This window comes from Corythoichthys intestinalis, chromosome 1, assembly GCF_030265065.1.
Source record: "Corythoichthys intestinalis isolate RoL2023-P3 chromosome 1, ASM3026506v1, whole genome shotgun sequence".
Classification (NCBI taxonomy): domain Eukaryota; kingdom Metazoa; phylum Chordata; class Actinopteri; order Syngnathiformes; family Syngnathidae; genus Corythoichthys; species Corythoichthys intestinalis.
Window position 1 is genome coordinate 7,309,592 of NC_080395.1, and position 24,507 is coordinate 7,334,098.

Here is a 24,507-nt window from a genome sequence, read left to right on the forward strand (position 1 = left end):
ACTTCACGAATGTGTCCCACTTGTTGTTGATTCTTGACAAAAAATTAAAATTTTATATCTTTATGTTTGAAGCCTGAAATGTGGCGAAAGGTTGCAAGGTTCAAGGGGGCCGAATACTTTTGCAAGGCACTGTATATAATATCTACTGTAGCCGTATGTTTGTAGCAACTAGCAACTGGGCGTTGTTTGTAGCGGCTGTCAGCCGCAGTCAGGTATGATTGTTTTTTTCATCTAGCGGCATGAGTTGAACATGATATTTACTCTCGGTCCGTTCCTCATTGTGACACAAGACCGCGCTGACTGTGTTTTGCTTCCGCTTTACCTGGTATAATTCAATAATCGGAATTTGGATATTTTTGAATCGTTCTCGAATCTTCCTCGGCCGAATCGCGAATAATCTAAGAATCGGAAATTTCGCACGCCTCTATTGAGGACTCTATAGCTATTTGTTGTTTCTTTTTCTTTGGAAAATTATTTCACAGCCCAGAATCCAAAAAGTGTGTGAGATGACATTTTGTTCCATGACTGATTATTCCACTATCTTATCACAATATTAGGACAAAAACAACAGCAAAATCATCAAATTCCTCCTGGATAAGTTGTACAGAAATGAAATATCAGTCATTCCGTTCCAAAAGCGTGATTTTTTTCAATCCTGTGTCCCGCAGAAGTCGCAGTGGAAGATCTTCACCTGGAGAAGCATGACCCTCCCCACGTTAAACAGGAGGAGTCGGACATGCCGTCCATCAAACAGGAGGCGGAGGCAGAGACCCCCAGCATTAAAGAAGAACAGGAGAATGAAATCCCAAAGTTTCCAATGACTGTTGGTGTAAAAACAGAAGAAGATAAAGGTCCAAGCGAAGAGAGCAAAGCCACAAAACAAACAAGCAGTAGCTTGTTTCAACACCTGACAACAAAAGGTGAGGGACGATCACGACCGGACGACCTCTTAGCGCCATTCTCAGACAGCGACGACGTAACATCGCACTCTTCTGACTATAACACCGATAAGGAGGATGTTGACTTTGAGCAAAACACTTCGAAATCCTTAAACAATTCATCACTGAAAAGAGACAAAAAAGAATGCTTGGGTGAGAAACCTTTTTCCTGCTCACACTGTGATAAAACATTCACTGCCAAGGAATATTTAGTCATACACACGCATACGCACACTAGAGGAAAGCCTTTTGTCTGCGAATTTTGTGGTAAAAGATTCACTCATAAAAGAAGTTTGAATGTACACAAAAGAACACACAGTGAAGAGAAGCCTTTCGTCTGCTCTCTCTGCGATAAAAGATTTTCTAGGAAGCATTCGTTAACAAAACACACGAGGACACACACTGGAGAGAAGCCTTTTGTCTGCACATTTTGTGGTAAAAGCTTCACCCAGAAGAGATATTTAAATACACACACGAGGACACACACCAGAGACGAGCCTTTTGTCTGCTCTTTTTGCGATAAAAGATTTACTCATGAAGGAGATTTGAATGCACACAAAAGAACACACACCGGAGAGAAGCCTTTCGTCTGCTCTCTCTGCGATAAAAGATTTTCTAGGAAGCATTCGTTGACAAAACACACGAGGACACACACTGGAGAGAAGCCTTTTGTCTGCACATTTTGTGGTAAAAGCTTCACCGAGAAGAGATATTTAAATACACACACGAGGACGCACACCAGAGACGAGCATTTTGTCTGCTCAGTTTGCGATAAAAGATTTTGTACGAAGTATCAGTTGAGAAGACACACGAGGACACACACTGGAGAGAAGACTTTCATCTGCTCTCTTTGCGATAAAAGATTTTGCACGAACCATGAATTAACAAGACACACGAGAACACACACTGGAGAGAAGCCTTTTCTCTGCACATTTTGTGGTAAAAGATTTCCCGAGAAGGGAAAATTAAATGCACACACGAGGACACACACTGGAGAAAAGCCTTTTGCTTGCTCTCTTTGCGATAAAAGATTTTCTACAAAGCAAGTCTTAAAAAGACACATGAGGACACACACTGGAGAGAAGCATTTTGTCTGCTCTCTTTGCAATAAAAGATTTGGTTCGAAGGAAGACTTAATAAGACACACGAGGACACACACAGAGGAAAAGCCTTTTGTCTGCACATTTTGTGGTAAAAGATTCACCCAGAAGGGATATTTAAATACACACATGATGACACACACTGGAGAGAAGCCTTTCGTCTGCACAATTTGTGGTAAAAGATTTTGTTCGAAGCTAGAGTTAACAAGACACACGTACGAACACATTAGGTAAAAGGTTCACCCGAAAGCGAGAATTAATTACGCAAGAACACACACCAAGGCGAAACCTTTCACTTGCACCGTGTGCTGTTAAACTCTTCTCTTAAAGGGAACCACGGACAACTTGTAGTTCCTAAAAGGTAAGTGTTAGTATGAGTTATAATTAAAGATGTCCCGATCGATCATCGGGTCCGATCGTGTCATTTTCAAAGTATCGGAATCGGCAAAAAAATATCGGACATGCCTTTTTTAATATCTATATATATATTTTTTAATTAAACCGTTTTCTAATTGTATTTAACGTTACAGACAAAATGTTTTACACTCATCCAGAGTCTTTAGTTTTGGCTTAAAGTAGGGCTATCAAATTTATCGCTATAACGGTGGTAATTATTATTTTTTAAATTAATCCCGTTGAAATATTTAACGCAATTAACGCATGCGCTGCACGACCCACTCACGCATTGTCGTGTTCAATCTATAATGGCGCCGATTTACCTATACATGGAGCTAAAAGGCAGCGTAAAGTGAGTAGAGTGAATTTTGGCAATCTTTGGAGCCTTTTTTTAATTGGCCTAAGCCTTTAAATCCCTCTCTCAACATTTAGACATATCGTGGGAAAGCAATATGGGGAAGAAAGGTAAAAATTGATCTTTTTCTTAACACTCTGTTATTTCCCAACACAGAGAAGATATATCAGTTGATACCAATACGCACAGTCATGGTTGCACTTCGCATCATGCATTTGGGCATGGCTACAGTATCATTTACTGAAAGCTCAACAAATACACTAGATGGCAATATTTAGTCACAATATACAAAGTCACATTTATTCTTTAAGAATTACAAGTCTTTCTATCTGTGGATCCCTCTCATAGAAAGAATGTTAATAATGTAAATGCCACCTTGAGGATTTATTGTCATAATAAATAAATACAGTACTTATGTACTGTATGTTGAATGTATATATTCGTCAGAGTTTTATTCATTTTTTTCTCAATGCATTGCCAAAATGTATATGATCGGGAGAAATTATCGGGAATGATTGGAATTGAATCGGGAGAAGAAGAAAAAAAGCAATCGGATCGGGAAATATTAGGATCGGCAGATACTTAAACAATCGGGATCGAATCGGGAGCAAAAAAACATGATCGGAACAACCCTAGTTAATAATTTGATACTCAAACCCCTTTTAATGTTTTCATTTTTTATAGAATTTGAAAAATTTGTTTTAGCAGTTTGCCATTGTTGTTGACAATGTAATGCACTCTGGGTGGTGACGTCAAAGGGCAATGCTGCTCTTCTTCCTCAGAGTCACTCGTTAGCTCCTTGTAAAGGGCTAAAAAAATTAATTTGATTGAATGATTGACAAGCATGTCTTCGGTTCTGCCCTTCCATTTTGAACCCGTGCGGAAAAGTGTTGAGCAGGACAGCACTGTCGATATTTCACCAAACGAGTAGCAAAAGCAATTTAATGAGGGTCTCCAGCGGGATTCAAACCTGCATTTCCCATGCGACAGACGAGCGTGTGGACCACAGGACTACCGTGCAATGTTAGTCATGATGTTCCCTTTATTAAAGTGATCCGCTAACTTAAGTACATGTAGGGTCTAATAAACCACAATTGTTCTGTTGTACTAAAATATGTTGTTAGAAACACATAAAATGTTAAGTCAATGGCAATATTTTATAATATTTAGTCCATATTTTGACCGTTAGTTGGCGCCATGGTTTGCGGGCTCACAGTGATGACGTCATTGGTATCTTTCGTGTTCAACAATTGCTTATTGCTGCCTAAACTCGCGAAGTAAAATGCCACGATGTGCTGCTTTTGGATGCAATTTCCAGTCAAATGGAAACAAGGGGAGTGAAGTGAGTGGCCAAGGTGGAATTATTATTTTTAGTGAATAAATGTGCATAAGTGGAAGCTTCTCCCCCTTTTTGGTCCCTGTATGCACGTACCCTACCCACCACGTGTTACAACTGGCGCCCGAACATTTTTCCTGGATCCTCAGTCAAGTAAGGGATCCCACCGCGTCTGCAATATTGGTTTTGGATCTGTCCATTTTTTTGATTCGTCAGTCCCACAGCGGCTTTTCGGATCAGTCTATTTTGTGGAATCGACGGCCTGATCGCGGCTGTGACATTGCCATGGGATCGGTCTAATTCCTGGATCTTCGAGTTAATTCCTGGATCTTCGAGTGAGTAAAAAACGCGGATTTGGATTACTATTGCTATCTTTTATGTTGACGATTCTTCGTGGGAATTTTCCCTAAATCATACTAAATAATTAAAGCACTATGGCACGCTACAGTGACGACAGTGACTCTGACGTGGACCTTACAACAATGTTTGGGTTCGTCAGGGAACGCGTGTTTGCGTACTGCTGAGCTCCCGAGTGAAGAGTGGTCAAGGTGAAAATATTATTTTTTGTGAATAAATGTGCATAAGTGGAAGCTTCTCCCCTGTTTGGTACTTTTATACATGTATCCTAGCTACCACGGGGTACAATGTACAAGACATGGATTCCACAAGGTGTGCTCTTTGGCTTGTACTGTATGTAAAGCACACGACAGCTCTGGATGCTAACAATCTATATAATTGATAAGTTTGAAAACGCAATATGCTTACCTTGAATATCTACTAATAAAACCGGAGTTGCAAACAGCATACACTCTCGCTCCCAACAGCACTCTCTCGCATCACCAGTTTTGCCCAACTTTTGTCTTATCAGGTATTTGCTGCACACATTTTTCCCTGAAGCTCATCTTGTGAACGACCGACAGTGCTGTCCTGCTCTTCACTTTTCAGATCTGGTTCAAATAGGAAGGGTAAACTGACGACATGTTGGGAAAGCTAATGAGTGACACACTGGAATTTCGGCAACGGGACCAGTGACGTCACGCACTGCGATGTAACAAGAATGGCGACCTATCACAAAAAATAATTTTACAAATTTTATTAAAACAAAAACATTAAGAGGAGGTTTAATATCAAATTATTATAACTCATACTAACATTTATCTTTTAAGAATGACTTGTCTTAAAAATAGAGGATCCCTTTTAAGCAATCGCAGACTACATGCGTTGTCTGTCTGTGCGGTAAAACCTGAAAGGGAAACTCGACTGAAAAGAAAGTGCAGCTAGCTTGATCTCAGAATTAAATAACATGGCTCACTTCAGACGGCAAGCAGACAACAAGAGCACAGGGATTGCGTAAAACGGTTTATTGAACACATAAAAAAACACGAATAAAAAAAAGGGAGACACAAAAAGGGTCTGTGACAGGAGGTAGGGATAAATTAAAAAAAAAAACACAAAAAAACATGGAAAACCACGATGAGAGGCAGACAAACGAAAACAAACAAGGCAATGATGCCACTAGCAATGAAGTGGTATAAAAACTTAAATGGCAGCAGTCAATATCTCTGCAAGCCGCCTAGGATCGATTTAAAGACACTGCTGATGAGCTGGAATTGGATGCAAGTAAGACACTGGGAACTCATCCTACAACTATGTCACAAAACAATCTGACAAGCAGCAGAACGTGACAAAATCCTGCCAGTTGTCATACTAGCTTCGCTTACTAGCTAGCACAGCTATTCTCGCAGTCCAGTCCAACCGCGTCATCACCCCTATAGACCCCATTCACGTGACGTCACAACACCGCCCCCCTGACTTGTGTCGCCATATTGTCCGTCAGCTCATTGTGTTTACATATTACCGCTACGTACATTCTTCCTATTACTGCGTGTTTTTCTGCTTGTCTAAGGAATCACCGCCTATTAAATGAACCCAAAAACCTTCCTGACAATCGTTAACATTGATTAATCAATATGGTGAAGGCATGTGTGGCGGTTGGTTGCAGTAACAGAGAATATAAACGGTCATTTTAGTAGTTGCTGTGTGCCCATTGTTGAAAGGGCAAATCTCGAAAGCAGCACGGTTTGTTTATCTCGGTCCATGATGCGTTTGTGTCGACAGCCGTTAGACAGCGGCGAAAACATCAATCGTCGTGATGCCAACACGATCGCAGACATCATCAGACGGAGACTACGAAGCTCGTCGCCACGGTCGCGCAGCAAGAAGGTGAGCGCAACAACAGGTGTTGCGCCGAAAAATAGCCGCCCCGCGTGAAATGTCCCCCCTGACGGGAGCACCCACACGGAAACGACTTTCCTGTACCGTGAATATGTATTATTGTACTCTGCTTGAACTAATAAATGTCATACCTGTGTGATTGTCATTTGGATATGGTCGTGAAAACCTGTAGACTAATATATTTCTGTTCAAAGATGGTTATCAGGGTATTAAAAGTATTAAAAAAGCATTGAATTTAGTTATCCATTATTAAAGGTATTAAAAGTATTAAATTAGCTGTCGTAAGTCTGGAATTTTTTCACCGTGGTTTTAATTTTGAAGAACATCTCAGTGCAACCTAAATTATATCCGTGACGACGTTTTTTTTTTTTTTTTTTTTTAATCCATAACGAAGATGACGCGTAGAATTTTTACGATGCACTGCACTACAAATCATAATGCACCTCGTGCGTGCGCGCTGTTAGCATCATTCGCATCAACATCACAACAGCAGGCAATCGCACAGTACTGTGTGCTAACGTAAGGAACTGCTCAGATGCCTTAGTTGTTATGTTCGACGAAAGCCTCAACAAGACAACCAAGTCCAAACAGTTGGACCAGCATGTGAGGTATTGGATCGACGACCAAGTCGCATCCAGATACTTTGGGTCGCAGTTTATGGGTCACGCGAAGGCAGTGGACATTTCAAATCATTTCAAAGTAAGTTGCCAATTTTTCCATTTAAAATGTGTTAGATGCAATAATGTATTTCTGCACGGTTTGCCTTTCGAATGAATGTGAATTTCGTAGTTTTAACTCAAGTTAGCCATGTTCAATGGGGTATTGGCAGGTGCACTAGCCTTAGCATGGATAAACCGGAGTCGTAGATCCACCGTCACCCTCAGATACACAACACGGTTGACACTATTATTGGAATGAGTGCGGGGTAACGTTGATCTGAATAACATGGCATGGTGATAGGCAAATTATAATGTAGGTGATAGTAAAACACCTCCTGGTATATTTAAATGTTTTTCTTGATTAAATAAGAGTATGGATTTCCTCTATCTGATTAAAAGAAATGTCTTCAATAGCTAACAGGATTAACGTGTTTTGTATACTTCTTGTAATGTGATGAGAAAAAAACAATTACCAAGGGAAATGTTCATGTGTAGCTTTTTTATTTTGTGGTAATTAATGGTGAACTACTGCCATTCAGTGGCTGTTTTTTAGACTTTCACTGCCAATTGCAAGATTTTCCCAAGCACTTTTACAGTTAAGGTGACCAACTTGACAATCACTAGTTAAGGTGACCAACTTGACAAATACCCACCTACCACCTTGACTAGGTCCTCTTAAAAGGGAAACCTGTTGTATTGAAAATGTAATTTCTGAAGTTGCTTAACAAAAATAGTGTAAAATCGTTTTTATCCTGGGAAATAAAAAATCTGAAAGACCTTATATTTAAATGTGTTTTAATTGTATCTTCAGTAAATGTGTATTCTTTTGTCAAACACACTTAGTAATTGAGGTTGAATTTAATGTTCAGTGCTTCATTTTTTTAATATGATTCAATATCTAAATAATGGGTATGAGAAAAGTATTCATTTTCAGTTGAAATGGCATTAAAAAAGGTCTTAAAAGTCTTGAATTTAGATTTATCAATCCTGGGGGGACCCTGGTTATGTGGCCCAGTCCACGATTTGTTACTAAAATACAGTACTAATATTTTGTGTAAATCCATTACTGTAATGCGTCCATGAAAACATCTGATGTTTTCACTTCAATAAAGCGTTATAAATAAGCGCTCCCGTCAGGGGGGACATTTCACGCGGAGCGGCTTTTTTTCGGCACACACCGGCCCGTTGTCGAACCGCCGATCAAGTTTCATTTTACAATCGTGACGCTCAGCTGACCAAATGTCTGTTTATATTCGGGCCGGTGCCGATTTTGGGTACCCGACTCCTCATCGTGACATAAACTGGAGTATGATTGGAAATTTTGTGGTCTCAGGACGAGCTCTGACGCACGGGACTGGACCGGACGGGAGTAAAAACTTCGCTTGGGGCATCAAATATGGATCTGGCAACTGGATCGACCGAAGCTTTTCCAAATAACGGCTTTTGTGCAACTCATCCAATGAGTTTACAGCGTCTGAAAGCAGCGGGGCTTCCAAAATTTGCAAGTGAATCCACCTTTAGAAACTACGATCATTGACAATACGGACACACAATGATGGACAATATGGCGGTACAATACAGCGATCACGTGATTGTGTGACGTTGGTGATTGGGTTCTATTGGAGATGCATGTGTGGCAGCGTGGCAGTTTTTTTTTTTTTTTTTTTAAACTTTGGGTTTTGACAGTTGTCGTCATATTTTCGGGATCAAAGCACCGTATGCCGGAACAGTGTTCCGCCATCGTATTTCATGGCAGAACGCCGATTTGGTGCGTTCCGGCTCACTTTCACCCCTGTCTAAGATGGCGGCTGTTTACTAACACCGCCGAGTCTGTCATTTCGCATCTAGTTCTGAATACATGCGATTTATGGCGTAGCATCATGTGGGCAGAGTTTACAGGCTGTTGGCTACACTCAAGTATTATTTGAGCCTCCTAGCCTAGCATCACATTTGCAACGGCGTCACAACCTCCTTCCCACTCCCGCTCTTCTCTCTCTGTGTCTCTCAGACTTTTCTCGCGTCAAAGTAGTAATCAGTGCTTAATTTATAAATCATAAGGTGCAGGAACGCAAAGTACATGACAGCGCAAGGATGAAGAGATGGGCACAGGTCCCGGAACATAAGCAGAAAATGGTGCTGAAAACAACACGCAAATGCCCATGTCATGCTGTGGGACTGAAACGCCTCAATTTCAGATAATATCCATAGTATAAATGTTGTGACGACAATTTACAATTATTTAGACTATACTCTGCACAGCACGGGCAATAGCCCACATAACTCAAGGTGGGACTTACAGTACACAGTCAGCAATTAGTTTCTCAACAGGTCTAACATGTAAAACATTAAAAAAAAATAATCTGAGAATACAATAAATAACACAAACCCATTCTTTTGCGAGTTTCATTCCCCCCAGTCTTCTCTGGCCCCTAAGTTCCCACTGCCTTACAAATTGTGAAGCCCAAACCCGAATTTCCCTTAAAGGGTATACTGGCCTGTCGCTCCGGCTGTTGGTGGTCCACCTAGCTGACTGCTGCCGATGTAGTTGGCCCCCACTCCGGGTGGCGCTGAACCTGACCAGCTAATGCCACGGTAGCAGCCTCCTGACCCGGCTTGGCAGGCTGTCCGTGAACCTGGCTAGCTGCTGCTGCACTAGCCTCCTCCTGCAATCGGTCCTGCACATTAGCATTATCACTACAGTTGCACTCACCGCTGGTTTTTGCTTTTCTGACTCGTTTTGAACCATCTTCCTTCTTTTTGAAAAAAAGACAGTAAATGCAACTGTCTTTTTGGCATGTTAAATACCGTTTGATCCTGACTGCTTGCTCCCTGGAAGCCACAGTTTGTTTGTTTTTTAATGCCAGGGGCGTGATTTGTTGGTCCAGTTTTTCAGTGCATCAACAAATTTCCGACTCTTTCAAATGACGTGAAATTTTTATAAACAACATACAATTCTTGGGACTTGCTCTGTAAATGAATTTTTGCATATTATTATTTTATTTTATACATTTAAAAAAAAAGGTTTACCGTTTATTTTCTATACACGAGAGGTGCCGGATCTGCCCAGATATGTTCCGGAACACAGGGATGCCAAAATCAAGAGGTGCCAGATCTTGTTCAGGCAGGATGCTGCACAAATTAACCCCTGGTAGTAACCCATAGTAACACATGCCTTTACATCCTCAGTAACGGTAACGGCGTTGCAAAGTTGAGAAAAATTAATTAGATTACTCACCACTAGGGTTGTTACGATCATGTTTTTTTGCTCCCGAGCCGATCCCGATCGTTTTAGTTTGAGTATCTGCTGATCCCGATATTTCCCGATCCGATTGCTTTTTTTTTGCTCCCGATTCAATTCCAATCATTCCCGAAAATTTTTCCCGATCATATACATTTTGGCATTGCATTAAGAAAAAAATGAATAAAACTCGGATGAATATATACATTCGACATACAGTACATAAGTACTGTATTTGTTTATTATGACAATAAATCCTCAAGATGGCATTTACATTATTAACATTCTTTCGTTGAGAGGGATCCACGGATAGAAAGACTTGTAATTCTTAAAGGATAAATGTGACTTTGTATATTGTGACTCAATATTGCGATCTAGTGTATTTGTTGAGCTTTCAGTAAATGATACTGTAGCCATTTAACTGTTCTGCCCAAATGCATGATGGGAAGTGCAACCATGACTGTGCGTAGTGCTACCAATTGATATATCTTCTCTGCGTTGGGAAATAACCTAGGGTGTTAAGAAAAAGATCAATTACTACCTTTCTTCCCCACATTGCTTCCCACGATATTTCTAATCATAGGGAGAGGGATTGTAAGGATTTAACCTATTAAAAAAAGGCTCCAAAGGCTGCCAAAATTCGCTCTACTCATTTTACGCTGCCTTTTCGCTCTCTATATAGGTAAAACGGTGTGAGTGGGTCGTGCAGCGCATGTATTAATTGCGTTAAATATTTAAACGTGACACATTAAAAAAAAAAATTAATTACTGCCTTTATCGGGATAAATTTGTTAACCCTACCTTAAGCCTAAACTAAAGACTCTGGATGAGTGTAACATATTATGTCTGTAACGTTAAATACAATTAGAAAATTATTTAATTAAAAAATACTAGGGCTGCCAAAATTATCGCGTTAACACGCGATAATTAATTTTTTAAATTAATCACGTTAAAATATGTGACGCAATTAACGCACATGTCCCGCTCAGACAACATTCTGCCTTTTGGTAAGTTTTACAGCAAGGTTTTTTGTGCTGTCTAACAGCGAACTCTTGTGGTCGCTTTGCAACATGGTTTATTGCTTTCTTGCCAGTTCAATATGGCTGCACGACGTCTCGGGCTGACGTCTACGTTGTAATGTTGTGCTTATATGATCCTTGGACAAGATTTGTCCGTAAGTATGGTTGTTGTAAAGAATGTACATATTATGTTAGTAAGCGAAATGTTATATTTTTTGTATGAGACGCTTTTTGTTTATGTTTCGTGAACCTGTATAGCGTACTAAGCTAACGTTGTTGCTAATGCAATGCTTGTGTACTTTTTTTTGTAGTTTCACTACGGTCTAAAGAGGACAGTGGTTTGAGGCCATTTTATTAATAAATCAGATGAAAAAGGAAGAAGTCTGATTATTAAGGCGTCGTTCACTAGCTGTCTAGCTTTGGAAAAAGTAGACGCTTCGGAGTGAGGACAGCATAGACAGATTTAAATGACAGTAGAGTGAAATGCCCACTACAGTCCTTATGTACCGTATGTTGAATGTATATATCTATCTTGTGTCTTATCTTTCCATTCCAACAAATTATTTTACAGTATATATAATTTACAGAAAAATATGGCATATTTTAGAGATGGTTTGAATTGCGATTAATTGCGATTAATTACGATTAATTAATTTTTAAGCTGTAATTAACTCGATTAAAAATTTTAATCGTTTGACAGCCCTAAAAAATATATATAATAAAAAAAGGCATGTCCGATATTTTTTGCCGATTCCGATACTTTAAAAATGACGTGATCGGTCCAGATCGATCGGGTCCGATCACATCTCTACTCACCACTGAAAAAAATAACGCCGTCACTAACAACACTTTTTGATTTCCAGTTCTTTATATGGAAAGTATTTCACTAGTTAATATGCTTTCACAGCCCAGAATCCACATAGTGTGAGATGAGTGTTCGTCCCATTACTAATCAATCCACTATAACCCGTCTTATCATAATATGAGGCCAAAACATAAACCAAAATCATGAAATTCCTTCTGAAAAAATTATAAGGAAATGGAATATCAGCCGGTCCATACCAAGAGCGTGATTTTTAATTTTTATCCTATTTCCCTCAGACGTCACAGTGGAAGATCTTCGCTTGGAGAAGCACGATCCCCCCCACGTTAAACAGGAGTCGTCGGATATGGCGTACATCAAACAGGAGGCGGAGCCAGAGACCCCCAGCATTAAAGAAGAACAGGAGGATGAAATCCCCAACATTCCAATGACTGTTGGTGTAAAAACGGAAGAAGGTAAAGGTCCAAGTGAAGAGAGCAGAACAATAAAACAAGCAAGCAGTAGCTTGTTTCAACACCTGACAACAAAAGGTGAGGGACGATCGCAACCGGACGACCTCTTAGCGCCACCCTCGGACAGAAACGACGTAACATCACACTCTTCTGACTATAACACCGATGAGGAGGATGTTGACTTTGATGCTTCGAAATCCTTAAACAAGTCATCACTGAAAAAGGACACAAAAAAATGCGCGGGTGGGAAACCTTTTCCCTGCTCATTTTGTGGTAAAAGATTTAGCCTCAAGGGAAATTTAAAGGCACACACACGAACACACACTGGAGAGAAGCCTTTCGTCTGCTCTCTTTGCGATAAAAGATTATCTACGAAAGTAGCGTTAACAAAACACATTAGGACACACACTGGAGAGAAGCCTTTTGTCTGCACATTTTGCGGTGATAGATTTTCTATGAAGGAAGGGTTAAAAAAACACACGAGGGCACACACTGGAGAGAAGCCTTTTGTCTGTACACATTGTGGTAAAAGATTCCCCGAGAAGAGAAATTTAAAGATACACACAAGATCACACACCGGAGACGAGCCTTTCGTCTGCTCTCTTTGCAATAAAAAATTTTGTACAAAGCAAGCGTTAACAAGACACACGAAAACACACACTGGAGAGAAGCCTTTTCTCTGCACGTTTTGTGGGAAAAGATTCGCCGAGCAGACAACTTTAAAGAAACACAAAAGAACACACACCGGAGACAAGCCTGTTGCTTGCTCTGTTTGTGATAAAAGATTTACAACGAAATATCAGTTGACAAGACACACATGGATACATACTGGAGAGAAGCCTTTCGTCTGCTCTCTTTGCGATAAGAAATTTCGTTCGAAGGAAGACTTAACAAGACACATGAGAACACACACTGGAGAGAAGCCTTTTGTCTGCTCTCTTTGCGATAAAAGATTTGTTACGAAGCATGCGTTAACACAACACACGAGGACACACACCGGAGAGAAGCCTTTCGTCTGCTCTCTTTGCAATAAAAGATTTGGTTCGAAGGAAGACTTAATAAGACACACGAGGACACACACAGGGGAAAAGCCTTTTGTCTGCACATTTTGTGGTAAAACATTCACCCGGAAGGGATGTTTAAATACACACATGAGGACACACACTGGAGAGAGGCCTTTCGCCTGCTCTCTTTGTGATAAAAGATTTTGTTCGAAGCTAAAGTTATCAAAACACATGCATAAACACATTAAGTAAAAGGTTCACCTGGAAGAAAGAATTTATTATGCAAGAACACACACCAAGGAGAAACCTTTTACTTGCACAGTGTGCTGTAAAATCCATCTTTTAACCCTTTCGTGTCGGATGCGACACGTTTCCGCATATCATCTTTGAAGCCTCGTAACGCTGTAATTATGTCACCCACGTGCCCCTGGTTGCTCTTGTTTGAAAGTACGGAAGTTGATGTCCACACCAGTTTTTATTTGAAGTCAATCGACCAAGTAAAACGGGAGATAATGTCATTTGAGTTTTATAGTTTTATTGCACTCATAAATATGCATTAAAACGCTGCATGGACCATGTGTCTATCTCCATATTTCCATTATTTCTTGTCCTTTTTTCAAAACCGAAAGCAGCACAAAAGACTACATATCCCAAGAGCCATTGTGATGTCAAGAAGGACGAATCTAATGTGAACATTTTTAATAAATTGACGAGCAAGGCGCCAAGTAAGGGAAAGGAGACACGAAAAGCAAGCAACGGCCGGTTGGATTGACGCGCGACTTTGAAACGGGCAGAATGAATCGAAAACTAAATTTAGCGCAAGCTAATGCATTATTTCATAAACTCAAGGAATAGGATGAGCTGTATTTGTCATTGTTTTCCTCGGATTAGTCGGCATCTCTGCGAGTAGAAGTGACAGCAGCACGCGAACGGCGGATGAGTAGGCTGTGTGACGTTGTATGTGACGCAGCTCAGTGACATGTTCAAAAACAAACTTAATTGAGTGCGCAAAAGAAAAAGAAAAAAATTTATTGGGTCGCATGCCTGAAAAAATTGAATTGAACTGAACTACTTGTCAATATTTTTGAAAATACTTTTTTTTCAATGTTTATTATTTTTTCTTCACCATGAATCTTTTCAGTTTTTATATAGATGTGTGTTCGAGAAGCTTGATTGCATGTACATACATACCTTTGATAAGGTGATGGGTACAATACCTAACTTCACAAAGAGATATCCTCCAAATCCTTTGTGTGTTGGATAATATATTGTTAGGAAGAAAAAGGGAATTGCATTTATCCTAGTTAGTGGTTTAATTAAATTGTAACCCATGTATTCACTCCACTGCCTTATGTGCCTTAAGTTGCCACAGGTCACATTCCACAGTAAAGAGGGGGTGGTGGGCTGGCTACTCAAAACCCTCCCCTGGGGAAACTTTACGAGAAACAAACGTTCGCTGAACAAAAGGTATTTCTTAAATTGCTTTAACTGCGTAGGGGAAGATAACATTGTTATCTGACACCACACACCACATGGAGGAGGGGGACATGTGACTCAGGACGAGTGAAGAGGAGGGCAACTCACTTTTACCTGATTTGAATACAACCAATAGATCATTGCCAAGTTTGAATGTTTAATCTGTTTCATGAATATGTATCCATGTTGCTATAAAGGAGAATGTGCCTGGAAAATAAACGAGCTTGGTTTGTAACGCATCACCTAAGTGCCTTACTCTCCTTCCTTCCATGCGCATTTAAAAGGTAGATACTCGAGGATGTCTGACCTGATGATTTAATCCCCAATGGGTGGGAGGCGAGATTCCTGACATTAATAGAGGCGAGATTTTTCCTGACATATATATAATTTTTTTCCTCACGATTTTGCACTGTGTATAACATGTTTTGACCATAGTATGTGTAAAGGCCAAAAACGCCTATGACCATAGCTGCTGTTTGTGTTGAATTGTCAAACATAAAACTATTCAATCTTATTTGTTTTCTATTGAATGATTATCCTAGCAAGTTAAATAAATATTATCAAGCTTCAAAACGGTTGGTCGAGCATGTTCGGTTGTCAGTGGGACTTCAACATTACAAATTTTGAAAAAAGATTTGGGGATTTTCTTGTCTTTTTGGGCCCAAAATGTGGTTTAAAGTTGGTCAGTGAAGAAAACAACAGTTTGGACATGAAGTTCAAGGTATCCTGAAAAAAGGGACCCAACTTGGCCATTGTGAACAGTTTTTTCTTTGAAATATAAAGGCAACATCAAAGGCATGCAAATTCGGCCAAAATAGGCTTAAGGGTTAAAGGGAACCACGGACAACTTGTAGTTCTTAAAAGTTAAGTGTTTGTATGAGTTATTATTAGTGGCGTGCGAAATTTCCGATTCTTAGATTATTTGCGATTCGGCCGTGGAAGATTCGAGAACGATTCACAAATATCCAAATTCCGATTATTGAATTATACCAGGTAAAGCGGAAGTAAAACACTGTCAGCGCGTTCTTTGGGACACAATGAGGAACGGACCGAGAGTAAATATCATGTTCAACTCATGCCGATAGATAAAAAAAAAAAACAATCATACCTGACTGCGGCTGACAGCCGCTACAAACAACGCCCAGTTGCTAGTTGCTACAACAATACGGCTACAGTAGATATCATATATATGTAGAACTAGATGCAAAATGACAGACGACGTCGGTGTTAGGACTTGTATTATTGAACAGAGAGGCGAAATGACACTTTCCGGCGTAAGTAAACAGCCGCCATCTTAAAGCAGTAGACCTCTCAAGAAGGCTCTGTTGTAGCGAACCTAATTAACTTTTTTATCTAAAATACTCCTAAATCGGCAGAATCTTGTCTTGAATCTATCTTTTAATGATGAAATAGTTTTAAAACTTTGACAAAAGAAGACAGAAGGGAAATTATGGAATAACGGGAGCAATTTTAACAACTGTAATAGTTGATTCACAACATTAAATTAATACAGAATGGGGACTGGAGTTTTTTATTTACTGTTATTTTTGCATATTTGTTTACTGTTATATGTTAACTTGATACTGAAATAGTAGTTTGGTTTAGCCTGAGAGGATTTTTGAACATTTTGGAACTGATGTACAAAACTTGAAAAATTAAATTTAAAAAAAAGGAGGGGGGTGCATCAATGATCGTTTTATTGAACAGAGAGGCGAAATGACACTTTCCGGCGTAAGTAAACAGCCGCCATCTTAAAGCAGTAGACCTCTCGAGAAGGCTCTGTTATAGTGAACCTAATTAACTTTTTTATCTAAAATACTCCTAAATCGGCAGAATCTTGTCTATCTATCTTTAAATGATGAAATAGTTTTAAAACTTTGACAAAAGAAGACAGAAGGGAAATTATGGAATAACGGGAGCAATTTTAACAACTGTAAGAGTTGATTCACAACGTTAAATTAATTGAATGTAGTTTAAAGCTGCTGATACAGACTGGAGTTTTTTTATTTACTGTTATTTTTGTATATTTGTTTACTGTTATATGTTAACTTGATACTGAAATAGTAGTTTGGTTTAGCCTGAGAGGATTTTTGAACAATTTTGGAACTAATGTACAAAACGTTTTAAAAAAAAAATTTTTTTAAATCGTAATCCAATCGTTTGGTGCCCAAAGATTCTCAGCTCTAGTTATTATATTTTTATTAAGGCTGGGACTTTAACGCATTAATTTCGATTAATTAATTATAAAGCTTTTAACGCGTTAAAAATTTTAACGCAATTAATTGTTTCAGTTCCATTTGTCCGCATGCGGAACCTTCCTAATCATGTGTTTCTGGTACGCCGGTAAATCTGACGCACACAAACAAACGCTAACAGCAGCAGTGATGGTAGGCGACATTTTATTTGGACAGTTAGGGGCTAGTTTTCCCCTATAAAACGCATCCTGATGGGACAATGGACAAGAGCATTGTTTTGTGCAAGCTGCCGACGCGGCCGCGCGCCTTCCTCGTCCCCCTCTTCCCGCCCGCCCTTTAACCAGGGCGCGGCGGCGGCGAGGGTCCCGGCGCGGTCGGCTTGGCAGTCACGGTTGCACCCGGCGGGCTGCCTCGGCCGGCGCTTGTGCAAGCTGCTATTCGATGACGAAAAGTAGACCAAAGAAGACCGATTGAAGTCTGTCGAGTATGTTGGTTTGACACGGGACCACTGGACTTTCTTGAGCAATTCTAACTATCTCGGAGTGACCGCACATACAATACAAGTCGTCAACAATGAATGGCATTTGGCGTCTTTCGTCCTGACTGTGCAAAAAGCCAACGACAGACGCTAAACAGTAAACTGTGCAGACCAGTTTTTTTTCGGTAGCTGAGTCCTGGGAGATTGAACGAAAAGTCACAACAATTGGTACGGATTGTTGAATAACTTAATGTTGAAGTGTTGCACATTGTTATTTTCTTGCAGTTTAATTATCAGTGTTTACATTTCACTATTTGAAAGAAAATATTTGGCAATATTTTATGCCTCATAGTTTTATCTTGTAACTACTGAAAAGTAGTTATGTATACAGTAAAAAAACAGTAACTATCTAAAGAAAAATGTTTTCAAAGAACATAAATAATCCGGGTGCCTGAAACACTTTAAACCTGAATAGCTGTATTAGCACTTTGACCAATTGTATGCTGATGACATTACATATTAACAGTAATAAATTTGTTGTTAAGCTGAAAAAGGCTTTTTTATTGAGAACACGATTTGTTTTGTCAATATATGGTTTTCAATTAGAATGCGATTAATTTCGATTAATTAATTACAGACCCTGTAATTAACTCGATTAAAAATTTTAATCGAGTCCCACCACTAATTTTTATATTATATATTTGCCCTTCCAATTTGAACCCAACCTGAAAAGTGTTGAGCAGGACAGCACTGTTGGTATTACACAAAACGAGCAGCAAATGCAATTCAATGAAGGTCTACAGTGGGATTTGAATCGTGCGACAGACGAGCATGTAGACCACAGGACTGTACAAGCATTAAAATCTCACCTTTCGGCGAAACTTGCCGTTTTGAAGTCAAAAAGTGGTGACCTACTGGACTTGTGTAGATCCAGGAGGAGAAAATTTTTAGGTGGGGTGCGGTCGTAAGTCCATCTAACTAATGACATGTTTTATTGAAGTTGCTCAGCCTGTCGCAATATGCAATGAGTCAATTTATCGCAAGGTAAATAAAAATGAGGGCAGTAGTTTTCACCGCTGTGTCTTATTACCGCGTGCATGCATGCATACATACATTTGTGCGTGCGTGCAGATGACATATGAGACTCCAGTTCCTTTCACAGACGTTTATTGGTCATCAATACGCCGTAGAATTACAGTTCAGACATACAAAATGAGGAAACATCTATATTAAACACTGTAAATATTAGCATTGCTACACTAATGGGCAAAAAAAGACAACCTACTTTAGCCTGTGTGGCGGGGCTCTTGCTCACAATGAATAGCAACCGAAGCAGAATGACAGTTTAAGGGCTTTTAATAATGACGTTCCCAACAACTAGACCGGCAGTGTGTCCAAATGACTGAGGTAGGCAAGGTACAGTGGGATAAATAAGTATTTAGTCAACCACTAATCGTGCAAGTTCTCCCACATGAAAATATTAGAGAGGCCTGTAATTGTCAACATGGGTAAACCTCAACCATGACAGACAGAATGTGGAGAAAAAACCCCCCAGAAGATCACATTGTTTGATTTTTAAAGAATTTATTTGCAAATCATGGTGGAAAATAAATATTTGGTCAATACCAAAAGTTCATCTCAATACTTTATGTACCCTTTGTTGACAATAACGGAGGCCAAACATTTTCTGTAACTCTTCACAATTTTTTCACACGCTGTTGCTGGTATTTTGACCCATTCCTCCATGCAGATCTCCTGTAGAGCAGTGATGTTTTGGGGCTGTCATTGGGCAACACGGACTTTCAACTCCCTCCTCACCCCAGGCCGTAACACATTCTCCCAGTCCTCTTCTGGATCATCCAAATGCTCTCAAGATCTCCTACTTGAAAAGATTAGAGGGGCCTGTTATTGTCAAACTGGTTAAACCTCTACCATGAAAGACAGCATGTGGGGGGGGGGGGGGGGGAACAGAAAATCACATTGTTTGATTTTTAAAGAATTTTTTTCCAAATTAGAATGGAAATAAGTATTTGGTCACCTACAAACAAGCAAGATTTCTGGCTGTCAAAGAGGTCTAACTTCTAACGAGGTCTAACGAGGCTCCACTCGTTACCTGTATTAATGGCACCTGTTTTAACTCATTATCGATGTAAGACACCTGTCCACAAGCTCAGTCAGTCACATTCCAAGCTCCACTATGGCCAAGACCAAAGAGCTGTCGAAGGACACCAGAGACAAAATTGTAGACCTGCACCAGGCTGGGAAGACTGCACCAAGCATTTTACCTATTGCAGATTCAAAGAAATCAACTGTGGGAGCAATTATTAGAAAGTGGAAGACATACAAGACCACTGGTAATCTCCCTCGATCTGGGGCTCCATGCAAGATCTCACCCCGTGGCATCAAAATGATAACAAGAACGGTGAGCAAAAATCCCAGAACCACACGGGGGGACCTAGTGAATGACCTAAAGAGAGCTGGGACTACAGTAACAAAGGCTACTATCAGTAACACAATGGGCCGCCAGGGACTCAAATCCTGCACTGCCAGACGTGTCCCCCTGCTGAAGAAAGTACACGTGCAGGCCCGTCTGCGGTTCGCTAGAGAGCATTTGGATGACCCAGAAGAGGACTGGGAGAATGTGTTATGGCCTGGGGTGAGGAGGGAGTTGAAAGTCCATGTTGCCCAACGACCGCCCCAAAACATCACTGCTTTAGAGGAGATCTGCATGGAGGAATGGGACAAAATACCAGCAACAGTGTGTGAAAAGCTTGTGAAAAGTTACAGAAAACGTTTGTTCTCCGTTATTGCCAGCAAAGGGTACATAACAAAGTATTGAGATGAACTTTTGGTATTGGCCAAATACTCATTTTCCACCATGATTTGCAAATCAATGCTTTAAAAATCAAACAATGTGATATTCTGTTTTTTTTTCCCACATTCTGTCTCTCATGGTTGAGGTTTACCCATGTTGACAATTACAGGCCTCTCTAATATATATTATAATATTTTCAAGTGGGAGAACTGGCACAATTAGTGGTTGACTAAATACTTATTTGCCCCACTGTAGGTCCCTCTTTATATTTCTCCTGGCCCCTCCCCTTAAACCAATTAACTCTCAGAAGCCCAGTTATCTTCTGGTACTACTGCACCAAAATAACATTTGGAAAGAAAAATAAATTTATGTGGGCTAAAAACCCACCCCATACGGTGACGTCACACGCTGACGTCCCGCCCGCAACGTCATAAATGCAGGAAGTAACGGAGCGCTCTGTTTTGACAGTTCAGCATGCAAATGGAGGATGAATACTTGTGGAAAAGTTTAACAGAATGGCATCACAATGTTGTAGCGGCAGCCTCGTGTGCACCCCATACCCCCGCGATGCCTAACAAGTTAACAGGTACGGTGTGAGCGTACGCGCACATGTTTGTATGTGTCAAATGGATTATATTGAAGACGCCGGGTTTGCCATGGCTCATACATTATTTTGAGGGCCAGGGCCGTGCAGATGCCGATGGAGGGGCAGGTGCTCATAGATCAAAAGGGGCTCATGAATAAGAATTTAATCGACCTTACAACAACATAACTTCAACTTTAATCGGCTTTACAGCATAATTGGTTGTGATTGTGAAAGACTTTAATTGGGAGGGGTGAATTGCGAATAGAAATCAACACTGTCATCAACACTTTCCGGCTGTGACTCAGTCTTTGCCTATTCCTTCAACCTCTTCAAACTCTGCTTGGAGTTTTTCCTTGCCGACATGGAGGGTCTAAGGATGGGGGATACCCAGGACTTGAACTTTATTTATTCATCTTTGTTGCTTCATTTGCTGTCTCTGATTGTGTATCATATTGCCTCTGCAAAGCCCTTTGAGACAACGTTGTTGTGATCCAGGGCTATACAAATAAAATTGAATTGAATTGTATCAAAACTTGCTTCCTCAACTTTTTGTTCGTCTGAGAACAAACCACATCAGATGTTCACTGAGACACTATCAACAGTATTTTCCAAAACTATGATTTCATTATTATCCATATTTGACACCTCTAGCACCTAATAATTCATAAAGTAATTACAGTGATACCTCAGCTCACGAATGCTTAAGCTCACGAACTTTTCGCCTCAAGAACATTAAATTCGCGAGCATATAGTCTCTGCTGACGAACTAGTTTTCGGTGGACGAACGAAACCACGCGGTCGAACAGCGCCACGAGAAGCTGACGCACGCCCACGGCGTCCCAGTTCGTCCCCTCCCTTTCGTTGAGTGCGGACGTGGTTTGTGTTTGGTAGACATTTTGGACCATATTGAGTGTACTTTTGCTATTATGGGACCGAAAAAGAGTTACCTACAGTCCTTTTGGAAGGTGACTCGTGTTACCAATTCGCCCTCGACTGGTAATTGGCGGTGCTTTCAGCTTCCCACCGTCGTGAGAAGTGGACCGGTGTTCGGCGAGTCACGTTGGCTCGTTGTCGTCGGTTGTCTTCGGTTCGCCCGATTTCCTCTCCAGAAAGGTGGCGGCGTGCATACAAACACCCAGAGGCGTCGGATGGCTTTTTGTGGGCACTTTTATTAACAACCAAAAGCATGTGGGGGGCACAGCAGTAGAGTCTACGCTAACTGCGCACTTTGCCGGTAACACTCTCCTTCCAAACAGTAACTCCCTCCCTCCCTCCTCCTCCCACTCCATTCCATCAAGCCATCAACTACCATCACAAAGGTAAATAAAACGACTTTATTATACAGTGCAGTTTATTTCTTTAATTATAATACAATAGCACATTTATTATACATAAAATAAGGTATATTTTTGTGTAGTTTTAAGGCTTATTTAGTAGAAAATTATGTTTTATGGGGACCTGGGAACGGATTATTCTCATTTTAATGGTTTCTTATGGGAAATAAATGTTCGGAAGACGAACTTTTCGCCTCACACACACTTTCTGGGAACCAATTATGTTCGTGAGCTGAGGTATCACTGTACATGAAATGTTATAGAACAATAACATTGTAATTGTGTTTATAATTGTTGGATTTTATACCTGAATATCCTTGCAAACTGTGTTATTCTTACCTATTGTGCTCTTCACCAAGCTGATGAGGGATCCACTGCCTTTAGCAGTCCCATCCAGCTCCTTTGTTTTTTTTTATCCCTCAACCTTTCCTTACTTGGTACATAATAAAATATCAATCTTAAATTTAAAAAATCAGATTTCCCGGTGGCTTTTATTTTTTAAAGCAAGCTTGACCCGCCAAGCAACAATTGCTAACGTCATGAATATTAATGAGCAAAAGTGACATGTTGCGTGCGGTACGCATTTTGTGGCACATGTATGATAACCTGTTCATTTGAGATCCATACAAGGAATTTACCATTTGTTTTGTTAGCACAATGCATTGCCATCTGGCCTTCATAATAGTAGCCTAATCTAGACGCTGGTTCTTTCAGGGTGCACTTTTCATTAACATATTTCACATCATATTTGTTTGATTCAATCATTTTCTGCAGACTACCATCACGTGCTTCAAGTTTCTTTGCAGAAATCTTTGATTGATGCTGGGCTGCCAGCCTGCTACTGAGGTCAGTGAATACTCCAGCAAGGACGGCTACCGCTAGAGGGCGACGTCCACAAATCTCTACTCGGATTAGTCAATATTTTCAGTGAACCACTGCTCCGGAAGCACTTTCTCTTGGCCTATCCGGGACTTGCTGTTCTTTCGCGGTACCTTCTTCAAAGCAAATGAGTTCCTTTAAAGTATCCTTATCGAGTAAGTACCGAAGCAAAAATTTGGTGAACTAAAACGTCCCATCTTAAAGTTAATGGAAGTCGTTTGGCTATATGTTGATGCTTTCCAGGCTAACGTAACTTCGTTTTGCTTAGCTTAGCTTAGTTTAGCTTGCTAGCCTGGACATGTGAATAGAATAGAATCGCATTTCGATTGCTTTAGTTTAATGCCACTTGAAATTTTTGTTTTAGGAGTGGTCGCTCGGTTAACATTAGAATGATTAAATTTAATTTTATGAAACGCTTTTCGACTTGTTTTAAAGGGCAACGCAATCAAAAACGCCAAGCTAAAGAATAGAGACGTGGAAGACGAGGAGAGGAATTCTGGTTACGACGAGCAACTCAAAAACAAAATGAGGGTAAGATCTATACATCAGTTTTGTTACTTTTTATGCAATATCAGACTTCTTTTATGTGATCAGTGATTGCGATCGTAGGGCAAAATTCCTATATCTGACTTGCCATACAAAGTTCACCATAATACAGTTAGCGATACATGGGTCAGGAAATAATTTCAGGATATACTACAGAAAAAGTTATTTTCGTCCTTCTGCTGTCAATTTCAATGAGTTCATCACTAGTAGACGTCCCATCCATTTGAACTGGGAAGGTGGCAGTTTCGTTCATTCGCTACCATCCCTCCCACTTCAAACGGAATACACGTCTATGACCGTCGATGGCAACCAATGACTTAACAATTCTATTATTATTGGCAGTGTAAGAGTTGATGAAAAATAGGTGTTAGTAATAAAGTATATTTACTTTATTTCAAGCTGAACGGTTCTTAGGTTGGGCTCAGACTGTAGGCAAATAGAAGAAGAATAGCCCAGCCCTCTATTGTCATTATACAGTTGTACAATGAAATTGCATATCAGATTCCAATGTGTTTTGTCCTCAAATCCAGTTTTTACGGCTGGCAGTTCACTTTTTTTTTTTAGAAAGTGATGAGAACAATCATACGATCTTTTAGGAATTTCCTTAGGTTAAATCACATCCTTGATGAAAGTATTCCACTTC

General features: G+C 40.2%; 2 protein-coding genes across 11 annotated transcripts in view; both read left to right on the forward strand.

Moving 5' to 3' along the window:
- LOC130926917 (gastrula zinc finger protein XlCGF57.1-like) overlaps positions 1–15,318 on the forward strand; it is a 28,983-nt gene extending 13,665 nt beyond the window's left edge. For 3 of the 6 annotated variants that reach the window (XM_057852249.1, XM_057852244.1, XM_057852265.1), the window contains 2 exons: positions 669–1,091; positions 12,378–15,318. In XM_057852249.1, coding sequence (XP_057708232.1) covers positions 669–1,091; positions 12,378–13,807 — 1,853 coding nt within the window. In that variant the 3' untranslated portion in view covers positions 13,808–15,318. Of the gene's footprint in view, positions 1–668; positions 1,092–6,243; positions 6,464–12,377 lie in introns of those variants that run through there. The other 3 variants (XM_057852256.1, XM_057852274.1, XM_057852281.1) reach the window with 3 other exon arrangements.
- An 8,070-nt stretch (positions 15,319–23,388) lies between these two features.
- LOC130923483 (gastrula zinc finger protein XlCGF57.1-like) overlaps positions 23,389–24,507 on the forward strand; it is a 38,449-nt gene continuing 37,330 nt past the window's right edge. For all 5 annotated transcript variants that reach the window (XM_057849245.1, XM_057849266.1, XM_057849226.1 and 2 more), the window contains exons 1-2: positions 23,389–23,473; positions 23,754–23,849. In XM_057849245.1, the coding sequence (XP_057705228.1) occupies positions 23,844–23,849 (6 nt within the window). In that variant the 5' untranslated portion in view covers positions 23,389–23,473; positions 23,754–23,843. The remainder of the gene's footprint in view (positions 23,474–23,753; positions 23,850–24,507) is intronic.